General features: G+C 44.4%; 1 protein-coding gene across 4 annotated transcripts in view; it reads left to right on the top strand.

Annotated features, from left to right (window-relative positions):
- The first annotated feature begins 7,603 nt into the window (after positions 1 to 7,603).
- The window catches only part of Cdc27 (cell division cycle 27), a 48,647-nt gene continuing 44,821 nt past the window's right edge, over positions 7,604 to 11,429 (top strand). For 3 of the 4 annotated variants that reach the window (XM_021176129.1, XM_021176128.1, XM_021176127.1), the window contains exon 1: positions 7,604 to 7,861. In XM_021176129.1, the coding sequence (XP_021031788.1) occupies positions 7,835 to 7,861 (27 nt within the window). In that variant the 5' untranslated portion in view covers positions 7,604 to 7,834. The remainder of the gene's footprint in view (positions 7,862 to 11,429) is intronic. The other variant, XM_021176126.2, reaches the window with a different exon arrangement.

The raw sequence follows: 11,429 nt of genomic DNA, 5'->3' as shown, positions 1-11,429 counted from the left end.
AGGGAGGGGGAGAAGAGAGGGGAGAGGGGAGGGGAGGGGAAGGGAGGGGAGGGGCGGGGAGGAGGCGAGGCCCTGAGACCCCATCTCAAACAAACAGGGAGGGTCCTAGGAGAGAAGAAAAGACACTTGAAGCCACTGAGGGTGTCAGATGGAGATGTTCTACACAGCAGAGATGCTGCTTGTAAAGGTGAGAAAGGTAAATAAGGCTGAACCAACAGGTGGGACCAGACCTGGGAAAGTCTTGAGAAGGAAGGAAGGGAAGGCATTTGGAAGATACTTCTATAGTGGGGAAGACAGGAAATCCTTTTTTTGGGGGGGTGGGGGGTTTCGGAGAAGATCAGACTTATTTTGGGATATAGGGAAGACTAGAAGCAGGAAGAAATGAGAAGTTATATTTGTAACTAGACGGAGGGGTGGAGAGAATCAAACATGCTGCCTTGACACACTGGTTATTTTTAACGAAAGGCACTTGAAAAACAGCAGATGCAAGAAGGACGCTCTGACCTTCCTTTTGATTTTGATTTTTTGTGGTACTAGGGATGGGACCCAGGGCTCAACTGCTCTACCCCTGAGCTACACTCTTGGGCCCTGGACTTTCCTTTTCACTCCTAGAAACAGGGGATGAAAATCCCCCATAAAAAGCACACCCCCCCCCATGCCAGGAGAAAGATTATCTATCTACCTTTTCTACTTTAGCTTCTGTTGCCCTGAGAAAGGCCATAACTAAGGTGTTTGGAGAAATGGCTTGGCGGTTCAGAGCATGATCTGGGTTCAATACCCTGCATTCACATTGAGGCTCACCACCATCCTTAACTCTAGTCCCAGACGCTCCACATCCTCTTCTGCCTGACATGGGCACCAGGCAAACATATGATGCATGACAAGTCATAAATAAACATATTTTTTTAAAAAGACCAAAATCAACTTGGGGAAGAGAGAGTTTACTTGGCTTGCAGATCACAATCCATCACTGAGGGAAGCCAAGGAAGGACCTCAGGCAGGGCAAGAACCTGGAGGGAGGAATTGCATCAAAGACCAAGGAGGTATGCCGCTGTGCTGCTTTCTGCTTTTCTCCTCACGGCTCACTCAGCTTGACTTTTTTTTTTTTAAGATTTATTTATTATTATAAATAAGTACACTGTAGCTGTCTTTAGACACACCAGAAGAGGGTGTAGATCTCACTACAGATGGTTGTGAGCCACCATGTGGTTGCTGGGAATTGAACTCAGGACCTTTGGAAGAGCAGTCAGTGCTCTTAACCACTGAGCCACCCCTCCAGCCCTCAGCTTGCCTTTTAAACAACGCAGGATGTTCTGTCCAAGGATAGCACTAGCCACAATGGGTGGGGCCCTCTCACATAAATCATGAATCAGGAGAATGCCCCACAGACTTGTCTATAAGACAACGAATGTGATGGAAACATTTTTTTTTACGAGGTTCCCTCTTCCCAGATGACTCCAGTCAGGGTCAGGTTGACAAAAGCTAACCAACATACCACCCAGCTAGCCCTTACCTCCCTGTCAATCTTGCGTTACTAACTCTCCTGGGCCCACACGCTTTGTCTTGCTATGTTTTCACAGTGTAATGTTCTTTGTCCAATCTAGTATCAGTGGGTCTAACTCTGCAGATGTGCAAGGATTCCCATTAATTCAAGGTTGAGCTATCATGAACCCCCAACCCTAAATTCTTTTGCCATGACAAGAAGTAGATCAACATGGTTTCCCTCCTCCTTCAGATGTAGATCATCACCTCCTTAAAACAAGACAACTCCAGAGCCCCCGGACCACTTTCACAGATGATGCCGAGTCACTGAGCTGCACTGCTCTCCTGATGCAGACCCTCTGCTCCCCTCGAGCGTCTATATACTTTCTCCCAATCAATAAAGTAAACTCAATGACTTCATATCACCATGACCTGCCTTGCAATTCTTTTCTGCAGAGTTATCCAAGAATCCTGGCCTCCCCTGAGTAGAGGCCCCAAGCCACTAAGGGGGTCTCCTTAAAGTACATTGTCAGCAATTGGATTAGGAAACATTTCAAGTATGGTGTGCAAGTCCCATCCCGAATAAAGTGCCTGTGAAACTTTCTAATGGAAATGTCTAATTGGCAGTCTATTTGAGCCTGGTGTTCTAATGAGCGGTTGACCACAGATACCATTTCTTTTAATGACTTGTAGATAAGAAACAGAAGCCACAAGAATGAGCAAATTTGCCTAGGAAGAATATGCAGGGTAAGAAAAAAGCTAAGGCGAGCCCCCGACGACCTCTGGCAGAGTACTGCAAAGGATGTTGATCAAAACAAACAAACAAACAAAAACAGACAGAGCTGTGGGGCCGGGGAGTAGCCAGCAAGGGACTGTGTTATCAAAGCTGCAGAGTACAAAGTGACTAAGTTGAAGGAGGAAACGTGGTGGGGTGGGAGAAGCTGTGAGGTCAAGGAAGATAAAGATGGCATAAGGCCTTACGCCACAAGAACAAGATTTCAGCTACAGACAGGAAGTGAGGAAGTCAGAAAAAGAACACACTTGCTGGGTATGCTCTAAGGTGTTTCCTGAGGATCTGACCTTTGGCAGTAATATTGTGTTGGTTTGTTTTTTTTTTTGGTGCAGGTAATTCAGGTTGGCCTCTAGTTTGCAATGTAGCCAGTGATAACCTTGAACTTTTGATCTCCTGTCTCCAGCTCTCAAGTGTTGGGGTTACAGGCATCCACCACCACACCCAGTTTATATGCTCTAGGGTTTGACGCCAGGGCATCCCTCTACCAACTAAGCTATATTCCAGATCCTACAACTGGCTTTTTGACAAAAGTTCAGGCCTTCAGATTTAACTGAATGTTAAATATATTAAGATTCAGGCCAAGGAAAAGAAACAACTTGGTTTGTGGGTGTAAGTCAGTTGCTAAGAGTGTCTGCTTAACATTCAGGATGTTCCGGGTTCTACCCCCAGCAGCAAACTGGGTGTGTGGTACTCCCCTATAATCCCATCACTCAATGAGATGGCAGCAGAAGGGTCAAAAGTTCAAAGTCAGCCTTAGCTGTATAGTGAGTGTGGGCCTAACCAGGGTTACATGAGACCCCATCTCCAAGAATGGTGCATAGGGAGCCTGGTGATATGCCTCAGTAAGCAAGAGCTTTCTGTACATGCCTGAAAACTTTATCTTAGTCCCTGGAAGCCACGTGAAAGGCTGGATGTGGTGGCTGGAAGCCACTGTGGAAGACAAGAAGCAAATAGGAACTGACTGATTGTCCTTTGACTTCCATAGTTCAATTCTCAGCATCAACAGCAGGCAGCTCACAATTAATTGTATGTAACTCCAGTTCCAGATCTGATGCCCATTTTAGCCTCTTTGGGCACAGACACACACACACACATACACAAACATGTTGCATAAACTCATACAAAAATATGCATATATACATAAATGTAAATATTTTAAAATAATAATAAATCTTTAAAACAAATAATCTACACTTGGGAGCTAATGCTTATTGTAACCTAACTCCGCTTACTAGATTAGTATATGGGGTATAACAGCAGGGTACCAAAATATTTGCAAGATGGTGAATAGGTCAACCAGTGTTCTAGTTTGGTTTCTGTTGCTGTGACAAACATATGACCAAAAGCAACTTGGAGAGGAAAGGTTTTATTTCATCTTATACTTTCAGGTAACTGTCCATCACTGAGGGAAATCACAATAGAAACCTCAAGGCAGGAACTGAAGCAGAGACCACAGAGGAACACTGGCTACTGACTTGATCCCCCAGGCTCAGTCAGCTATTTTTCTTATATAGCCCAGGCATACTTGCCTAGGGTCAACACTGCCCACAGTGGGCTGGGCCCTCCAACATCAATCAGCAATCAAGAATATGTCCTACAGACTTGCCACAAACCAGTCTGAGGGAAGCAATTCCCCAACTGAGGTTCTCCCTTCCCAGGGAGCTGTAGTCTGTGTCACATAAACAAAGACTAACCACCATACCCAGGAACAGAAATAAGTAAAACATTCTAAAGGAGCTCATTGGTTAGACTGAAGAGATGGCACAGCCATTTAAGGCTGGACTCACAGCCAAAAGGATAAGTGCTCACCAGAGTACTTCAAATAATGTGGGCTTGCTGTGGCTCAGGAGAAAACCACTGTAACTAATTGTTAACCTGGTGAACAGTAATCAGAAGAGAGGCTGTGTGGGGTACGTGTGTGTGTGTGTGTGTGTGTGTGTGTGTGTGTGTGCATCTGTGGTGATCTCCAGTGTCATTTCCAAGCATCCTCCTTGGTGGGACTTTTTGTTTGTTTGGGGGACTTGTTTTGTTTTTGTTGTTGTTGCCTTTGTTGCAGCACCTGGGCTCTGTAGAACTGTCTGACCTGGAACTCACAGAGATCCGCCTGCCTCTGGCTCCCAGGTGCTAGGATTAAAGGCCTGTACCACCATGCTTGGTTCCACCTTGGGTTTTTCCCACAGGGTTTCACCTTGGCTTGGAGTTTGCCAAGTAAACTTAGCTGGCTGACCAGTGAGTGCCAGGGATATGCCTGCCTCTACTGCCTCAGCTCTGAGATTGCAATTGCATGTCATTGCATATGGCTTTCCCCCTAGGAGTTCTAGGGATTGAACATATAGGTCCTCCTGCTTGTAAGGCAAGCACTTAGAGACTGAACTAGCTCTCTAGCTTGAAATGTCCTTTTCTATGGGGCAGGGGTTTTGGAAAAATTATATTCTAAACTCAAAATCCACAGTGACACCGAAGATCAAGGACTGTCCTCTGGTAAACCCACTTTAGGTTTACAAAACTCGATTGAACAAGTCAAGACTTGAGTTGACACACCCTATGTAATCAAAGAGCTCAGGGTATACAATAACCACAAATTCAGCGTTAATAGTGTTGTGTGGTTGCTATAGAATGCAAATACAGCTTTGGATTGTTTTAACACAGCTTTGGATTGTTTTAACACAGCTTTGGACTGTTTCAATAAAGGATTCCAAATAATTAGTTATCAGTGATGTCAAGATGACAGGATTTAAATGACCAGCCACAGAAAAGAACCTCTGGGAATATCTATGAGGGAGTTTCCAGATTGGGTTCATTAAGGTAAGAAGATCACTCTAAATGGGGGTTGAAAGGCTCTGTGGGGTGGGGGTCCCAGACTGAGTAAAAATGAGTCAGAGATTGGAGCAGCAGCCTCCCCCTCTCCGCTTCCTCACTGCAGGCGCAATGTGACCAGTCACCTCAAGTTCTTCTTGGCAAGCCTTCATCCCTAGAACAGACTGTACACTCTAATGTGAGCCAAAATCCAAAATAATCTTCTCTCTTTTGTGAGACAGGGTACCTGGCTGGCCTGGGTCTCATTATGTAGACCAGGCCGGCTTCAAACGCACAAAGATCCACCTCTGTCTCCCAAGTGCTGGGATTAAAGGTGTGTGAGACCACACTCAGCAACCCTGTTTATTAAGTTGCTTTGTCAGTTACTCTGCCAGAGCAACATGGAAGATGGCTAATACAACATCCCACTGCATTCTAAATTATATGTCTACAGTGCTGCTTAGCTCACAGGGTCAAAATTTGAGTATATCACCTCTCCTCCATCCTTTTCTTCCCATTCCCCACTCTCTCATCTTATACCTGACAAGGCAGACCAATTCCAAGGATGGTCTGAGCTGAGGGTGTGTCTCCGTGATAGGGCTTGCCTAGGATTTGCAAAGCTATGGGATCTGATCTCCAGTTCAAAGCTGTTGGGGGAAGAAATCAACAACGACCCAGCAATCCTTCTCAAAACACAAATCTTTTACAAGGTCACCTCACCACTCCCTCATCAAGAGATGGAGCTTATTTTCCTCCTAGGGAATCCAGGCTGGCCCTGTGTCTTAAAGTGGTCCTTAAGAAACAATGGGTTTGAGTTATAGACCTAGACTTGAAGGGGCACCGCAGATTATACTGTCATGATCTTGCTTGACAGCCACCAAGTCAAGCTAGGATAGGCCACTACCTAATGAGGAGCCATTGTGTGAGGAGAAAGGTTTTGTGGAGGAGATCAGAGAGGCCCAACTAAGAGCAAGAATTAGGTGTAAACATTCCATGTTTGTGTGACTCTCAACCATGGTCATCTCTTGCCACATAGGTCTTTGGAATGTGACGAGACTATCTGAAGAATTTCATTTGATTTAAGCTGAACTTTAAATAGCTGGAGACTGTTACATAGGTCAGCACAGATGTTTGTTCCCACTCTAATTCACCCAACACCATTCTACTAAAAGAACAGGGCATGGTGCCGCTGAAAATTGCCTTAGCACCTGTCCTTCCTGGGGCTATGTGTATGTAGGCAGTGTCAAGAGATGGCTGGTGGAAAAGGATAAAGATTGATCAGAAGGGAAGGAAGAAGAGAATGGCAACCATGAAATGAATTCCTTTCAGCATCAGCCAAAAGATGAGAGGGGCCCATGCTAACTTGGTGGAAATGAGGAATGGGTGGGGGAATTGAGACTGAAGGATTCCAGACCTAGCCCGGGCACCAGCAATAGTCTGAGAGGTTAAGGCAGGATTTAAAAGCTCAAAGACAGCCTGAGCAACTTAGGTGAGACTGTGTTTCCAGAACTTAAAAAAAAAAAAAAAAAAGTAATCAGATGGGGGACATATTTCGATGGTAGATCACTTGCTTAGTATGCACAGAATTGAGAGGTTCAATCCTCAGTGACTAGGGGGGTAGATTTCCAGTTTCACGACTAGCTTAGAGGAGTCCAAACAGAAAATCGACTTTCAAGAGTTTCCCTTGTCTGAGGAAACACAATAGTTTTTAATAGTCCCATGGTTTATTTTGAGGATGTGACAGGAAAGCATAAAGTTAAACCCTCTGTTTGTGTCAACAGCTATATCCATAGTTTTAATCCGCATTTATTTCCCTCTTCTCTGAAGTTGAAGTTTTACATCACCTATAACAGGCAGCATGTAATATAGTTCTCAGTTACACTGATTTTTTTTTCTTTTATAAGCTAGGTTATAGCAACCCAGGGTTGCTTCGAATTTTCTATCTAGTTGTTAATTGTCTTGTACTTTAGATTCTTCTGCGTCCACGAGCCAAGGCTGGCATGTAATGTCAACACATGCCAGGCCTAGGTGGTACTGGAGATCCACCTTGCAGAATCATGAATCCTAGCACTCTGCCTAGTCGTTTCTTTTGTTTGTTTGTTTGTTTGTTTGAAAACAGACCATAAAGTCTTTGACTACAGGAATCCTGTGTATTTGGGGAATGGCCCTGTTCCCAATGTTCCTAGAATATCCTAGAGGCCTGAGTAGGAAGTCCAAGAGTAGATAATGATCTAAACTCAGAAGACTTCATTCAATTCAACACCAAACCAGTATTTTATCCTTCGCTGGATCTACCGTGCACCACAAAGCAGAACGGCGGAGGCGCAAAGCCAGACCTAGGTTCCGCCATGTAACGCAGTTCTGCGAGACCCCTCCCTCCATGCCCACCCTACCGGTTGCTCTTTGGGCGTGGCCCAGTTAGGGTGGCTGATTGGGCGAAGGCGTGGCTGAGAAGAGACACTTCCTATTGGATCCAACCCAACAGTTTCCGGTAGCACTCGGTAATTTCCGGCCACAGGCTCCGCCTCCGCCGACTCCCCTCGGCTCTTTCCGACCTCTTTCGGGCTTTTCCGTCTTGCTCTCGTTTCTCTCTCTCCACTTCGGCTATTTCCGTGTCTCGCTCGGAGGAGCTCGGCAGCCACTCGGCCTCCCCCATCCCCCGGTAACGGTCGCTGGTGAGTTTAAATGAGCCGGGGCTGGCCGGGCTGGAGCCGCTACGGGGGGGGCCTGAGGCACTGCAGAAAGTGGGTCTGAGCCTCAAGGATGACGGTGCTGCAGGAACCTGTCCAGGTAATGCTAGCCCCTGCTCCCAGGCCTGGCGCCAAGCCTGGGTCGCAAAGCGAACAGCGAGTTCGCGGCCTGCTGCGGCCTAGGCCCGGCTTCTCCCGCCTCCCTTTCGGCGAGCCCTGCTGGTCTCTCGGCAGTCCCGATGCCTCACCCGCGGCCTCAGCCGAGGTTAGCCGGGTTCCCGCTTGACTTCTCGCCCCCTGTGCGAGCAGGGTTCGGCGACTCGTTTTCCGTCGGGACTGGCGTCCGGCCATCCTCCTCCCCCTGGTAGTCGCGGGCCCTGCCTGCGGTGGGAGACCAGGGGCTCAGATGGAGTCTCGGGAACCGGCACAGAAGCGCTTTTGAACCGAGCTTAGTGGGATTTCACAGTAGTGGGGCAAGTTTGTTGGCATTTTCTTGGTTTTGTTTTACGTGAGATGGTCGAGGGAAGAAGGTAGAATCCTTATAACCCTTATTTTTGATACTAGTTTTTGTCTCGGTAGCACTTTCTTGTCCACGGTAGTTCTCATTCAGTGAATTTCCCACCGGACAATGACGATCTGAGAAGGGAACTCCCCTTCTCAGGCCCGGTGCTGCGGTGCAAACACCCAAGCAGGGGAGTGGGCGAAAGGGCAGGTCTGGATTTTCATTACCGCGGTTTGGGTCAAGGGGCATTTATCATGCAGGTTTAGAAGGTGCTTAGGAAATTAGAGATAATAATTGCTTTCCTATCCATTTCAATATCTGTCCATTCCTGAAAGCACACCAGAGTATGGGTTGACGTACACGGTGCTGTTGTCATTGAAGAAACCCTATTGGGTTTTGAAGTGTGTGATGCAGTGCCAAGTCATTTTCCCCCCTGCCAGATCTGAAGAAACTGAACCTTTTGTCCGTTGGTGGTTGGTGATGGACCAGGTTTGGGAGATTTTCATCCTACTGTATGATCTTTGTCATGATAGAAAGAATTGGCCTCCATTAATTACTGTCATTAAGCTAGGAACTTTATTTTGAAGTTATAAAGCAGACCGATTTTAGAAATTGTGAATTCTCTTAGGTATTTGTGACAACAAATGGTAAATGGTAATTCGTCAGTACAACATTTCCTTAATTTCTCATCCCAGCATAAAATACCGTTTTCCCTACTTTGGCCTTGTTTCCAGCTGTTTACATGGTGACAGCTATTAGTATTTGAATTTCTGTAACTCAGGATTATAACTTCTGAACTTACAAAACTGCATTTCTTTCCAAATTTCTCTTCTAGTGTAGAGACCCTCGTAAGGCCCTTTTGAGGCCTAGCATGAAGTTAAACAGATACAGAGGTTTATTCAGATGTTTCTTTTTATTTCAGATTGTCGTTTGATCTTGATGGTTCTTTTGCATTTCATGACAGAAAAGACTTCTGAAATGTTATGGTAGTTGTAATGATAAGCATGTAAACCACTGTTTAGTAATCTTAAGCTCTGTAAAAGCAGGAGAGAATCAAAACATTGTTTATGCTAGATGGGACCCAAAGTGTTTCCTGTCTTTTCTTCGTTGTTAGCAATAGCACACTTACTATCACTAAGACTACAGAGTAAAATTTACCTCCCTTTCCTCCATAAAAGGTTTTAGAGTAATGGTGGGAAGTTTTAGGGCCTGAGGAGGTAAGAATTGGGGTTGTAATTTATAGTATGGCAAGGAGGCAAGATTTGGAGTTCAAGGTCGTCTTTTGCTGTGTAGCAAGTTCAAGGCCAGTGTGGGCTGCTTGAGACCCTGTCTCAAAAAAACCCCAAAGCAACAAAAAACAAAAATGACAACCTTGACCAGGAATGCTGCCGAAAATGGGCAAGAAATAAGAGATAGTAAGATAGTTGTTTTTTAGAACAGTACTTGTTCCATGTATTGGGGAAAAAATAGTGTTGAAAATTTTTCCTTTGCTTTCTTCCTGGTGTTTCCAGGTATAAGAAAAAGTGGATAGAAATAAATAATGATTTCATGTGTGTTTCTACTTTTCTTCCTCCTTTAAAGTTTTTACATGGAATGACCAGTGTTATGTGCCAAGCAGATTTAAATATAAGCCCCTTCCCACCTCAGCTCTTAGAGAAAAACTATTACTTTGTATTTGACTCTTTACAAAAAAATCTTGCATATTACAAGGCAAACATTTATTTTGTGGCTTGGTCTCACTGTGTAGTCCTGGCTGGGATTAAAGGCATGTACCACGTTACTAATTAGGGTGCCTGTAAAAGTTTATCTAATAAAATAGGGAGCATTTTTGTTTATACAATGTTCTGTCTAACATTTACTTATTTATTGTGTGTGCATATGTGAACCTTGGTGACAAGCATCTTTACCACCTGAGCCATTTCACCAGCCCTGATGTTGCTGTAAGAGGCATGATATAGAGATACGTCACCTGATAAAACGATATCAATTATTTTTTCGAGTAAAGCCTCACATAAGTATTGAATGGAAACAAGACTTTTGAAAATGATTTTAATATGAAAAGATCTGGCATGGTAACCTGCATCTGAAACCCCTGCACTTGGGAAGTAGAGGCAGGAAGGTAAGAAGTTCAAGGTCAGCCTTGAACAAGGATGCATAAGATCCTATCTCAAACAAGACAAAATTATACAGTGATTTGGGTACTAGGTACATATCACTTTTTTAGAGTTTGATAAAATAGTAGGAAGTTCTTTTGGCTTGAGATTACATGTCCCCAAGAAGCATATAAGATTGATTCAAAGAGTTTATGTGAGAGGTATAATGAGATAGACCAAAGCCACTGGCTTGGGCTGAAGGCAGCTAAGTGGGATGAGAAAAAGTAGATGAAGGTTTTAGAGATAGAAATTCAAGGAACTACTTGGAGAGTAGAATTGTTCAAACATTGGCCAGGAGGGAGGGTGGCTTCCTAGGGTTAGTATCAAAAATGACTGGCTGGGTATGGTGGCTGGGTATGATCTTAGCACTTGGGAGGTCCAAGAGGGTGGATCTCAGTTCAAGGTCAGGCTAGTCTACTTAGTAAGTTCAGGCTAGCCAGAGCTTCATCAAGATAAAACAAAACAAAACTCATTAACTCCTAAAAACTAAAATTAACCCCTCAGAAAAATGAAAAATGCTTTTCTGTCTGATCAGATTGGGTTTGGGTTTAGTGTATTAATAATGAATCTTGGGCTGGCTTTGTGCCCTCTTTGTAGCCTAGGCTAGCGTCTAATTTTCTATCTTGTCTCTGCCTCTGAAGTGCTGTCTGCAAGAGATTTTTTAATAAAGAACTATGTAATGAAAGCAATGTGTTGGGGATATTAATCTGATTTTATTGATAAGAAAAGACAAGAGTTAGATACATAGATGAGTAGGATGACCCAGCCAGTGGTAATGTGGACTGTTTTTTTTTGTTTTGTTTTGTTTTTTTGATTTTTTGAGACAGGGTTTCCCTGTATAGTCCTGGCTGTCCTCCCAAGTGCTGGGATTAAAGGTGTGCGCCACCACCGCCCGGCGTGGACTGTGTTTTTTTTTTTTTTTTTTTTCCTTTTTTTTTTTTTTTTTTTAGGTTATAAACATTTTTTTTTTTTTTTTTTTTTTTTTTTCTGTAGCCCTGGCTGTCCTGGAACTC

This window comes from Mus caroli, chromosome 11, assembly GCF_900094665.2.
Source record: "Mus caroli chromosome 11, CAROLI_EIJ_v1.1, whole genome shotgun sequence".
NCBI lineage: Eukaryota > Metazoa > Chordata > Mammalia > Rodentia > Muridae > Mus > Mus caroli.
The sequence above is the reverse complement of the archived record's forward strand: the minus strand, read 5'-3'. Positions and strand labels throughout refer to the sequence as shown.